This window comes from Aquarana catesbeiana, linkage group LG02 (assembly GCF_042186555.1).
Source record: "Aquarana catesbeiana isolate 2022-GZ linkage group LG02, ASM4218655v1, whole genome shotgun sequence".
In the NCBI taxonomy this organism is placed as follows: domain Eukaryota; kingdom Metazoa; phylum Chordata; class Amphibia; order Anura; family Ranidae; genus Aquarana; species Aquarana catesbeiana.
Genome location: NC_133325.1, coordinates 486,418,727 through 486,432,492, shown reverse-complemented (window position 1 = coordinate 486,432,492; position 13,766 = coordinate 486,418,727). Strand labels below are relative to the sequence as shown.

The following is a 13,766-nucleotide window of genomic DNA, read 5'->3' as shown; positions in this document are numbered from 1 at the left end:
ACAGACAGCAAAACAAATGTTACAGGGGTGATAATCCTTCCCTATGCTTTCAAATAGATTTTTTGGCTGGAGCTACACTTAAAAAAAAAAAATGTACCGTATAAGTCGAGGCCCTAATTACCACAAAAAAATGGGAAAAACTTATTGACCCGAGTATAAGACGAGGGTGAGAAATGCAGCAGCTACTGTAAGTGGAAAAAGAGGGTCAACAATGCTCATCTGCAGCTGTATACCTCCATGTGTCCTGTGCATCCTACCTGTGTCCTGTGCATCCTCCGTGTGCCGCTTTGCACTGATCAGCATGTGCGGCGGCCATTCACTGTTCAAAAGCAGCGCCTCCTCCTCGTCCATGATAGGCAGAAAACTCCATTTCCCAGCAGTCAGCCTATCATGGACATTCTCTCATCCTCATACCACAGACGAGGATGAGAGAATGTCCGTGATAGGCTGTACACTGACTGCCTATCACAGACGAAGAGGAGGAGGCGCGGCTTTTGAACAGTGAGAGGCTGCCAAGTGCTATGTAGCACACGCTGGCCGCCGTCTGCCTGCATGACACGCTGATCATGTAGGCAGACGGCGGTGACTCGAGTATAAGTTGAGGGGGGCACTTTCAGCCCCAAAAAAGAGGCTGAAAATTTCGACTTATACTCGAGTATATACGGTACCTGTTCCAACTTACAAACAGATTCAACCTAAGAACAAACTACAGTCTCTATCGTGTTTGTAACCCGGGGACCGCCTATATGTGGTGCTTTAACTTTCTTGCTCATGCCTTTTAATGTTTTAATTACTTGAGAATATCAAAAGGAGAGGTACACAGAGTATTAAGAATATCAGATTTACCATGCAATAACTTTTCCTACTATTAACACTGAACTGTAGGCATGGTTAAAAAAAAAAAAAAAAAAAAAAAAAAAAAAATGCACACATTAATGCAGTTCTGTAATCCATTTAATATATACCCATAATCCTTTTAAGTCCCGGGTAATTGAACGTTTTGTGACCAGATCAAATTAAAGTTTTGGAATGCACTGGTATTGACATACCAAAATGATTTTCGTGCCATTTTTAAAGGTGAGGTTTAGATATGATCGATCTTATAGTTGCATTGATCCACCTTTAGGCCAATAGAAGTATGCATATTTTCCACCTGACTGATCCCTGTGGAAGCTACATATCGCTAATAGTCGACACTGCTACATGATGGCAGCGGTCTTTTGGGTTTCCTTTGCTTGCCCTTCTGCGTAGTAGTCGCTGCCTGCTTGGCACTGCTGCCCTGTCAGGACTGAGATGTAGCTATACCAGTGTGACTACGCAACGAAAATCATGCTTAAATTTTAGCTTTAAATTGGAAGAAAGGCCTAACTATTCTCCTCCCTGCCTACCCGGTTTTAAATTCAGGGCAAAATAAAGCTCTTCACGACCCACTGACCTTTCCAGCGTTTTTACCGTAGTACCTTTTACCGAGGCGCTATTTCATCCACTGATACCAACAATGGGACATAATCTCCCCCCCCCCATTAACATCAACGTGGGGCACAATTCCTCACAATGACACCAACGATAGGGAACAATTTCTTCCAATAACACCAATGATAGGGGACAATTCCTCCAAGTGATTCCAGCAATGGGGTACAATTCCTCCCACAGAGAGAGAGAGAGAGAGAACTCAGCAGTTTGTGGTAGCAATGCCAGGACTCTGCAAAGCATCGGTAGACTGTATGCTCGTACCTGATATGGGCAAGCAGTTACTGAATTTCAGGAAGAAATGATTACACGAGTGCTCACAGCACCCTCGCAGTTCAGTGGGAACTACAAACCATTGGCCAATGGTACTTGTAATTGATTCATTTACAGAACTCTGAATAAATGACATTTGTTGTGTGGAGAGTGTAGCTCCGTGTGGCCACGCGGCTTTTAAATTGTGATGGCGAGTGTAGGTGGTTCAATGCTTTACAGGCTCCAAGTAAAAACACTAAATGCACTTTCCTTTTTTTTTTTTTTTTTTTTTTTTTCCCTCCCCTCAACCAGTATGCTTAAATTTATTTATTTTTTTTTTTTCTCCGCAGGTTTTGGTCTTGCTTTCAACTTAAATCCAGCTCTAACAATGATTGGCAAATACTTCTTCAAGAAAAGACCGATTGCTAATGGCATTGCAATGGCAGGCAGTCCTGTATTTTTGTCAACTCTTGCACCTTTAAACCAATACTTCTACAGTATCTTTGGTTGGAGAGGAAGCTTTTTGATCCTGGGAGGACTTCTTCTCAATTGTTGCGTTGCAGGCTCCTTGATGCGCCCCATTGGACCAAAGCCCGAGGATTTGAAAAAGAAAGTAACAAAGGAAGTATTGGAGGAAGCTGGAAAGTGCAACTCAAAAGAAGACAAAGATGCCAACAAAGACCTTATTGATGGCACAGCAAAAACAAAACCAACTTGCTTTCAGACAATGAACACGTTTTTGGACTTCACCCTTTTTACTCATAGAGGATTCTTGATCTATTTGTCTGGACATACAATCATGTTCTTTGGACTCTTTGCACCTTTAGTCTTTCTTAGTAACTATGCAAAAAGCAAAGACATTTCTCCAGAGCGTGCTGCCTTTTTGCTTTCCATCCTTGCCTTTGTAGATATGGTTGCAAGGCCTTCTATGGGGATTGTGGCAAATACCAAGTTGGTGAGACCTAAGGTGCAATATTTCTTTGCGGTGGCTGTGCTCCTTAATGGAGTATGCCACCTGTTGGCACCTTTATCAGTTGATTATACTGGTTTTGCAATCTATGCTGCATTCTTTGGCTTTTTTTTTGGCTGGCTTAGCTCTGTCCTTTTTGAAACCTTAATGGATTTGGTTGGTGCACAGAGATTTTCCAGTGCCGTTGGACTGGTGACAATTGTGGAATGTTGCCCTGTTCTTCTTGGGCCACCCCTCTTGGGTAAGATTGACGTTTTAGATACTGTTATCTTAAGACCTATGAAAAAATTTTCACGCTTTAAAATGTGTATATCTTCCGCTGTTTTAAACAATCTGCATCTCAAAAGTAACTATACGACTACAGTCCTTTTTAAAATGTTCACCCACAGATCCAAGACTTTGGATGCAAGTTCCCCTTTATTTGTTTGAAATTCAAAATATATATATATATATATATATATATATATATATATATATATATATAAAAATATATATAAATTTCTCCACACAGTGAAAGACTTCTACGTTGAAAAACTATATCCATGAAAAGTTAGTGGTCGGGCGATACCCCAGGATCCTTTTACATGGGTGGTCCGCTCGAAGGACTCCACTTTGCTCAGTGGGGGATCGCTCTGCTGATCCCCGTTCAGTAGGTGGATGACAGGTCTGTCTCTGCTCACTGTGCTGAGACGGAACTGTCAGTCCCACTCTCCTCTATGTGGAGATCGGATAAAAACAGACCGCCTGTCCGTTTTTTCATCCGATCTGCCAGAAGGATGGAAAATGGGGTCACCATCCGTATGGATTTGGCATAACGGATCGGATAGCAGTGGGTGTCAGCGCACATGTCGCCCCCGACATCCGCTGCCCCATAGGGGTGAATGGACCATCTGATCAGGTCCGCCTGAAAAACTGGCAGGCGGACCTGATCAGAAAGCCCATGTGAAGGGGCCTAAAGGTGCATGAGACGTGAAATGGAAAGGTCATGTACTTCTGGTGAATGGATAATTTTACACAGGTGGACACACATGTTAAAGTTTGGCTCATTTTTAAAAATTGAAAATATAGAAGGATGGTTTATAGACACTGTTCAATTTAAAGCTGACCTTCAGTCTTTTTTTTTTTTTTTTTTCCATCTTTCCATCTTCTGCCCTTGTTTCTGTTTCTTGTCTCTTGTCTGGTCATGAGGTTTACAACCTCTTTAAGGGATAGGTCCACCCTTTCCAGAAAATGCAGTCTATGCAGTCAAAGGGCCCCAAAAGATATTTAAAAATCTGAGCAGCCTGGTTCCCTACTGCGCTTGCACGAGTGGCGCTGCACATTTGCGGAAGTGGGAGCAAATGCCTGCTCCCCTCCCCCCCTGAAAGGTGCCAAATGTGACACTGGAGGGGAGGAGGAACCGGATAAGCGGAAGTTCCATTTTTGGGTGGAACTCCACTTTAAATTCCTAGTTGGCAACTCCCCATGGCCTGTCTCGTTACTAGGGCTGTGGGTTTTCACTTCTGCAGTGCTGTTTATTGTGCATCCAATGGTTTTCACATCCTAGCAAAACATTAGGATGTGAAGATTGCTAACTAGAAATTTTAATAGCCAGTCTTCTGAGGGGATCCAAAAAGCTTACAAGTAAAACAATGGAAGATTAAACAAATCTGTGCAGCTTCATAAAGTTATCTACTGGGGCCCCTTGACTGCATAGGTTTTTTTTTTTTTTTCTGGAAAATAGGAAACATTTTAAAGTGTTGACTAGAGTTTGGCTTCAATTTGTTAGTGCATCTAAATCTAATACATTTAGTACTCTCCTCTCCCCAGGTTAACAGTGCTGCTGTCAAAAAGTTTTAGTTGCTCCACCTCCCAGTGTAGATGCCCTAAGACAGGAAGTATCTGGCTGGATCACCAGGTGAAAATTAAATGGGAAAGCCTAAAATAACAAAGCAAATGCAGCCACAGCCTGTAAGGATTATTACAATCGAAGGTTTAGGGTTTAATACTAGTAGTTAGTCTGACAGTGCCTGACTTTTCTGCCCCTGTCCCTATTTATAGAAGCCATACTATAGCTTCTATGAACGGAAAGCTGAAGGTATACAAGTTTCTTTAAATGGAGGAAGAGGGTGAAGAGCATGGGCATAGTTTTTACAACTTGCGTTTCATTCATGGGAGTTCCACGGCTCTAGTAACCTGCATAACATTGGTGGCAAGAATGGTTTATATATATTCTCTCTCTCTCTCTCTCTCTCTCTCTCTCTCTCTCTCTCTCTCTCTCTCTCTCTCTCTCTCTCTCTCTCTCTCTCTCTCTCTCTCTCTCTCTCTCTCTCTCTCTCTCTCTCTCTCTCTCTCTCTCTCTCTCTCTCTCTCTCTCTCTCTCTAAAAAAATGCTTTTGGAGTAAAAACCTCTAAAGATAGTTTTCTATTTAAGATACATTAATTTAGTTTATTTAGCTTGAAATGGAGCTTGGTTATGTAGCATGAGGCTGTATATTCTGCAATATTTACATCTTTGGTATAATCATTCAATAAATGCAAGTTGAGATAACATGCACTCACACAATTTCACAGTAACCCTGAGATAAAACAAAGTTCAGGAATATTCCTTTTTATCTCCTTTGTTTTGAAAATCTATGTACACTACAATCTATGATTGAATCGGGTCTGATATTGCTGTTTTACTAACCCGACAGCTAATTATTCTAGATAGGAAACCTTAATTTTGTTTGCAAATATTAAAGATTCTCTAACTACCAGCAAGAATAAGTCCTTTATATTTAAATAGCACCTGTCATTTCAGATCCGTCCTGGCAGCACCTGCTGCCGCCATGTCTCTCACCTTGTCATTGCCGCATCACCAGCTGTCCTATTAAAGTAATTGGGGCTGTTGGTGAGTCAACAGCGGGTCAGAGGAGGAGCAGGCTGCGGGACAGAAATGACAGTAGTTCTTTGAAAATTATGATTTTAAATCAAGCTTTTTTTTTTTTTTCTTTATTTCCTAGTGCTTTAAATCAAATATGTATTTATGTATACCCAAATGGCCCTGATAAAATGTTTAAATGTCATGGAATGTTTGGCCTTAGTACAGACACAGAAGGTGGCACACAGATTAAAATGGCAATCAAAGGTTAATTTCCCACATTTTGTGCTTTTTTTTTTTTTTTTTTTTTTTTTTTTATCACAATTGGTGTCTGTGTATAAATAGTCAATAAATTTGTTAGCTCTTACATGGATACACTTAGACACTGAGCCATGAGGAGGTAGAAAAGAACAGTCCAAAGACCTGTGTAACAAGGTAATGAAACTTTACAAAGATGGGGGGAAAAAAAATATAAAGATTTCCAAAGCCTTGAATATGACAGTCAGTACTGTTCAATCGCTTAATAAGAAGTGGAAAATTTGGGGATCTCTTGATACCAAGCCAAGGTCAGGTAGATCAAGAAAGATTTCAGCCACAACTGCCACAGGAACTGTTTGGAATACAAAGAAAAACCCACAGGTAACCTCAGGAGAAATGCAGGCTGCTCTGGAAAAAGATGGTGTGGTTGTTTTTAAGGAGCACAATACAATGATACTTGAACAAAAAAGAGCTGCTTGGTCAAGTTGCCAGAAAGAAGCCTTTACTGTACAAGTTCCACAAAAAGCCTGGTTACAATATGCCCAACACCTTGACATGCCTCATTGGCTTTTTTGTGGCATTGGCACAGTAAAGGCTTCCTTCTGGCAGCTCAACCATGCAGCTCTTTTTTGTTCAAGTATCGTGGAATTGTGCTCCTTAAAAACAACCACACAGTCTCTTTTTTTTTTTTTTTTTTTTTTTTTTTTTTTTTTTTTTTGGAGAGCAGCCTGTATTTCTCCTGCGGTTACCTGTGTTTTTCTCTGTATCCTGAGCAATTCTTCCGCCTGTTGTGGCTGCATTTATTCTTTGTCTACCGGACCTTGGCTTGGTAACAGAGCCCCTAATTTTCCACTGAAAGCGGAGTTCCACCCAAAAGTGGAATTTTTGCTCATTTGTCTCCTCTCCCCCTCCGGTACCACAAAAGACAGGTATCCTGTTCCCACTTCCGGGAGTCTGGGCTGTGGCCCATGACGTAACCCTGGGGCTCCTTCCTCCCCCTCCCTCTTTTCCCTGTCACCGGGCCAGTAGGAGAGAGGAGCGAGGCCTCGCGCATGCGTAGTAGGGTTCCCGGTGTGAAGCCGTAAGGCTACACTGCTGGGTTCCCTTACCTGCAATGGTGGTGACATCACCTGACAGCTGATGGAAACATCAGCTGCGGTGCCGATATCGTGGGACTCCAGGACAGGTAAGTGTCCTATTGTTAAAAGCCAGCAGCTGCAGTATGTGAAGCTGTTGGCTTAAGTGTTTTTTTTTTTTTTTTTTTTTTTTTTTTGTTTTGGTTTTTTTGGCAGAGCTCCGCTTTTAAGTGATTAAACAGTACTGACTGGCATATTCAAGGCTTTGGATATCTTTTTATATCCTTTTCCATCTTTGTAAAGTTTCATTACCTTGTTACGCGGGTCTTTTGACTGTTCTTTTCTACCTCCTCATGGCTGTGTCTAGCCTGCTTAGTGCATCCATGTGAGAGCTAACAGACCCATTGACTATTTATACACAGAATCTCTAATTGTGGTTTAAAAAGACACAAATGTGGGAAATTTTAACTTTTTAATTGCCATTTTAACCTGTGTGCCACATTTTGTGTCTATACCAAGGCCAAACATTCCAGGGTATTTCAACTTTTTTATCAGGGCCATTTGGGTGAATTCTGTTTTAAAAAGGATCCAAAAACTATGTGATAATAAATGGCTTTGTGATTTGCTAGCCTTAAATAAGTTTTGACATGATCAGTCATATTTTCAATATTAATGCCAAAATTTCTGCCAGGGTATGCGAACTTTTAAACATGACTGTGTGTGTGTGTGTGTGATATACAGTATCTCACAAAAGTGAGTACACCCCCTCACATTTTTGTAAATATATTTTTTGTGGTTTTTCATGTGACAACACTGAAGACTTTGCTACAATGAACGCTTTGCTACAATGTAAAGTAGTGAGTGTACAGCTTGTATAACAGTGCAAATTTGCTGTCCCCTCCAAAATAACAACACACAGCCCTTTAATGTCTAAACCACTGGCAACAAAAGCGAGTACACCCCTAAGTGAAAATGTCTAAATTGGACACAAAGTGTCAATATTGTATGGCCACCATTATTTTCCAGCACTGCCTTAACCCTCTTGGGCATGGAGCTCACCAGAGCGTCACAGGTTGCCGCTGGAGTCCTCTTCCATTCCTCCATGGTGACATCACGGAGCTGATGTATGTTGGAGACCTTGCGCTCCTCCACTTTCCGTTTTGAGGATGCCCCACAGACACTCAATAGGGTTTAGGTCTTGGCTAGTCCATCATCCTTACCCTCCGCTTCTTTAGCAAGGTTGGGGTAGCAAGGTTGGGGCAGCACGCATGCAGCCCCAGACCATGACACTCCCACCACCATGCTTGACTGTAGGCAAGACACTTGTCTTTGTACTCCTCTAAACCAAATAAGTTTATCTTGGTCTCATCAGGCCACAAGGCATGGTTCCAGTAATCCATGTTCTTAGTCTGCTTGTCTTCAGCAAACTGTTTGCAGGCTTTCTTGTGCATCATCTTTAGAAGAGGCTTCCTTCTGGGATGACAGCCATGCAGACCAATTTGATGCAGTGCACGGCGTATGGTCTAAGCACTGACAGGCTGACCCCCCCACCCCTTCAACCTTGGCAGCACTCGTATGTCTATTTCCCAAAGACAACCTTTGGATACGATGCTGAGCATGTGCACTCAACTTCTTTGGTCTACCATTGAGGCCTGTTCTGAGTGGAACCTGTCCTGTTAAACCGCTATATGATCTTGACCACTGCTGCAGCTCAGTTTCAGGATCTTGGCAATCTTCTTATAGCCTAGACCAACTTTATGTAGAGCAACAATAATTTTTTTCAAATCCTTAGTTCTTTGCCATGAGGTGCCATGTTGAACCTCCAGTGACCAGTGGGAGTGAGCAACACCAAAAAAAATAACGCACCTGCTCCCCGTTCACACCTGAAACCTTGTAACATTAATGGGTCACATGACACCGGGGAGGGAAAATGGCTAATTGGGCTCAATTTGGACATTTTCACTTAACGGGTGTACTTACTTTTGTTGCCAGCAGTTTAGACATTAACCACTTGCCGCCCGCCATATAACAAAATGATGTCTGCAAAGGTTGCGATATCCTGACCCGGACGTCTTTCAGGATATCGAGCTGCTGCGTTCCCCCAGGGGCGTGCATCGCGGTGATCTTTGTTGCGGCGTGTCAGCCTGACACACCAACTATGATCTAGGTAAAGAGTCTCTTTACCACGCGATCAGCCGTGTCCAATCACAGCTGATCACAATGTAAACAGGAAGTGCAGTTGATCGGCTTTTCCTCACTCGCGTCTGACAGACGCGAGTAGAGGAGAGCCGATCGGCTGCTCTCCTGACAGGGGGGTCTGTGCTGATTGTTTTATCAGCGCAGCCCTCCCTCAGATGCTCGCCCAGGACCACCAGGTATGCCACCCTAGACCACCAGGGAAATGCCAATCAGTGCCAAATCAAAATGCCTATCAGTGCCCAGCAGTGCCGTCTATCAGTGCAGCTTATCGGTGCCCATCAGTGAAGGAGAAAACTTATTTACAAAATTTTATAACAAAAACAAACTTTTTGAACAAAAATTTTCTGTCTTTTTTTATTCGTTTAGCAAAAAATAAAAACCGCAGATGTGATCAAATACCACCAAAAGAAAGTTCTATTTATGGGAACAAAATGATAAAAATTTAGTTTAGGTACAGTGTAGCATTACCGCACAATTTTCATTTAAAAATTGACAGCTCTGAAAGCTGAAAATTGGCCTGGGTAGGAAGGTGCGAAAGTGCCTGGTATTGAAGTGGTTAATGGCTTTGTGAGTTATTTTGAGGGGACAGCAAATTTACACTGTTATAACCACTTTACTTTGTAGCAAAGTGTCATGCTGGTTGTATGTGAAGAATGGCTCAAGTATGGCAGTATAAACCAGACCTCATTGTGCATACAGTTGTAACTACCATTTCAGCTTGAGAATTACATTGAATCCTTTTTTTTTTTTTTTGTTTTTTTTTTCTTTTTCCCTCCAGGCCGATTAAATGACATGTATGGAGACTACAAGTATACTTATCAAGCTTGTGGGATAGTACTCATCGTAGCTGCATTTTACCTTATTATTGGGATGACTATCCATTACAGACTTCTTGCAAAAGAGCAGAAAGCAGAGGAGAAAAAGAGGAGCCAAGAAGCAAACGGCGAAGCAGAACACAAAGTCAACAATGAACTCTCAGTCCTTCCTCAGAATTCAGATGATGTTGTAAAAGAAGAGGAAAGTAACATATAGGACTATTATTATTTTTTTTATTTTTTTTTTTATTTTTTTTCCCCTCGAGTGCTGGGTGGTAGCCATCAACGGGGTGACACTGATTCATCACACTAGCCCAGTATTAGGATAGAATTCTATTTTTAAAGCCTTATTTGAAGCACATGGGTTTTTTTTTTTTTTCCCTCTAGCTTACACACAAACCTTTCATCAGACAGAAACTAAACGTTGCATTATTTTATTTTTTTTAATTCTTCAGTTCTATGAATGTTAAAGCATGTGCCTTATTCATGCAATCTGTTCCGACTCCCCTTTTTTTTTTTTTTAACTTTTCAGTTTGGCTGCTTTTATTCACGTAGTTTGCTGACTGCTGCAACAAGTAGCGGCCACCTATTTGAAGGTTTTATCTAACAGGAACAAGTGGACAGTACAAAACCCATCCATACGCAACGCTTGGATTCTGTCTTCCAAGGACTTTACAGGATAAGATTCAGATGCTGCTACAATACATCAAACATTGGAATTAACCTCTTCCCATGAGGGTGTTTTATTTTTTTTCTTAACCTCCTCGGGTCCAGAGGACCTGTTTCAAGATTTGATTATAGCAGAAAAAGCTGATGTATATTAGGATTTTTTTAAAGCTTCTGTAATGTGGATGTTGTGTGGATTTGTTAAATCTGTGCAGATGTGGTGCACACTTCAGTATTAAATCTTTCACTGCCAGAAAAGGCTGTGGATATCTCTTAAAGCTCTTCCAGCATTCTAAAGGGGTCAGCTCCTTATCACATAATTTTCTAAAGTTAGGCATGCTGAACACTTGCTAGTTGCTTAGTCCATAGCAAAGGCTACTATGTCTATGTAAACCTTAACATTGAACTTTTCTTGGTTGCTCCCTTTTGCCCCTTTTGAAAGTGGTTTGTTATCTGTTCATTAAGTGCAAAAAATACCTGTCGATTTTACTAGAAATCTTATGAGCTGATAACTTCTGTGTGGTCTGTCTCTTCACAAAGAGGCGTTATGGCGATGGGAAGAGAATAGGAAAGGTTGGGGTAAGAGCGGTGTTCATCACAGATGCTTTTGACGTTTTAGAGCCATTTTGTCATGTCATGTCATAAAGGCAAGAGTACATTATATTTCTGGTCTACCAACAGTTTTCTTATTTTTTTGTTTGTGCAAAAGCCTACTATTTCTAAATTACTATTTTAATATTAATATAAAGCAGCAACCAAAATATAAATCTCTCCCCCCTCATGATCTCTCCCCCCTCATGATCTTAATCTGGCATTTCCACAATTCATGTAACAAGTGATGAGGTCAGTTTAACCACCTTAAAGTCTAAGCCTTTTTCTGACACTTGTTAAAATCAGTTTTTTTTTTTTTTTTTTTTTTTTTTTTTTTTTGTAGAAACCCTAGAGAATAAAATGGCGGTTGTTGTAATATTTTATGTTGCACTGTATTTGTGCAGTGGTCTTTCGAGCGCAATTTTAGGGAAAAGATACTCTTTAGGTTTTTTTTTTTTGTTTTTTTTTCCATTAAACAGTGACAACCCAATTTTTTTGTATAATGTGAAAGATGTTGCGCCAAGAATCGTGATCTTCTAAGCAAAAAAATATGGTTCTCATTTTATCCCGAATCGTGCATCTCTATTGGTCAGTGGTGAGACAAGAGCAGCAATCCCTTGAACAGTCGGCCATCTGTACCCAAGCTGGAGACATTCCATCCCTTCTGTACTAGTGACACAAGGCGGTCAAATCTTCAGTGGCAATTCAAATGGCATTAAAATAAACTAAATTAACCATTTTCTTTGCCATCTAAAATGTAAAATATATATATATTTGGCCAGTATTTTAAGTGCATTGCATTTAAGGCAACATAAGCCTGAGCTAAAGCTGACTTATACACATGCTGAATAAGAAAATCAATAGATTTTTCGATCCACACGAACTGCATGGATGGAGAAATATCCACTACCTGGCTCAGTTGATTTTTAAATCTGCCAGGTGCGCTTGCAGCACCACCTTGGCTATAATTTTGGCTGGTTTAGTGGGACTTGCCTGAAATTCGAGTAGTGTAAGGTATCCTGATACTTCAAGATGATTGTTATTGAAGCCATTTAATGAGTGTGAAATTCAACTCATCCAGACAAATTGCTCTTTCTGTCTTTTAATACTGATACTGTTCATATGGAAGAATCTTGAATGCCCTGCTTATTTGACCAACAAGCAGTGACTGATTTTTAAGATGCAAGTCAGGACAGTTGTATTAACAGTTTTAGGCCTCAATCACACGAGGCAGATCCGCTGCCACTGAGTCCGCCAGCTCAGTGGTAGATCTCTCCGTTTAACTCCGCTGAGCCGGCGGATGACGGGTCCCTCTCTGCTCACTGAGCGGGGAGGGGCTTGTCGAGCGCCACTGCTTGCTATGGAGAGATCTGATGAAAACTGACATGCTTTCCGTTTTCGTCTGATCCGACAGGGACGGATGCGAAAGTAGGGCCATTCGTCTGATTTTTAGCGTACCGGATCGGATGTCAGCGGACATGGTCACCGCTGACAGCCGTCGCTCCATAGACTTACATGGAGCGCCCGTTCAAGTCCGCCGAAAAAACTGACAGGCGGACCTGAACAGTCCGCCCGTGTGAAAGGGGTCTAACTCTACGTTGACACGTTTTCAACATACTCAGTCAAGTTTTCTCAATCAAATTCTGCTCTCAGATTGTTACACGTAAGCTAGTCACCACCTGTAAAAGTGCTGTTTTAAGACTATCTAGCTAGCATGATTCCCTACCTCCACTATACAGCTCACACCACATTTTTTTCATAGTTTGAAGGGTTAGAACCTCTGTAAGGTTTGTATTTTTTGTCATCATTAACCCACAGAAGACATTGCTAGGACAGGAAATGAGAAGATGACCCAAACAGCAAACTAAATCTGATCAGAGGTTCCCAATTCTTGCCTGCTGTATTGAATGTAAAAAAAAAAAAAAAAAAAAAAATGGTAGTTGGGCTATATCTCTATTTGGCCTTATAGCTTGTACTATTGCTACCTCCTTTTTTTTTTTTTTTTTTTTTTTTTTTTTTTTAATTTTAATGATTTGCTGGTCTTGTAGTTTTATAATGTCAAGAGTTATTTTTTTTTAATATGCCTCGCCTCCATATAAAATGAAGCCACATCTGCCTTGATGTTCTGCAGAGGTAAACCACTTTACTGCCAGAGCAGCAGACCACTGGCAACAAAATGAATGAAACGTTCCAGTTTGATATGGGCCCACATGAAGGTTGTTGTACTGTATGTAACTTGTTTTCAAATAAAAATGTTACTTTTATTTAACATTGGATTTTGTTTCTTTCCTACAGTGAAAACAAAACTACACTTTGTGAGGCTAGGTTCATGCAAGTGTGGGTCAGGCAAAAGTGCATAATAAGAGTTTAGCTCTTCAGCCTTTTAGGCTACCTTCCGACCTATGCCTTGTAGTCAAAAGGGTTGGAAGCCAGATCCCCAGTCAGGCGACCAAAAACAGGAGCATATTGGACTATTCCGGTACAATAATAGTGGGTAATAATATGAAGCATATAACGATAACAATAAAATTATAATAGTTTTTATTGATGCAGAAAACAAAGCAAAGGTAATAGAATAAGACATAATAAAAGTACAAGTATATCACCAGTGGGATCATTGGTATACA

General features: G+C 41.0%; 1 protein-coding gene across 1 annotated transcript in view; it reads left to right on the top strand.

The window, feature by feature from the left end:
- The window catches only part of SLC16A1 (solute carrier family 16 member 1), a 49,628-nt gene extending 36,220 nt beyond the window's left edge, over window positions 1–13,408 (top strand). The window contains exons 4-5 of the mRNA XM_073615720.1: window positions 2,073–2,933; window positions 9,846–13,408. Of these exons, the coding sequence (XP_073471821.1) occupies window positions 2,073–2,933; window positions 9,846–10,099 (1,115 nt within the window). The 3' untranslated portion in view covers window positions 10,100–13,408. The remainder of the gene's footprint in view (window positions 1–2,072; window positions 2,934–9,845) is intronic.
- Window positions 13,409–13,766: the final 358 nt, after the last annotated feature.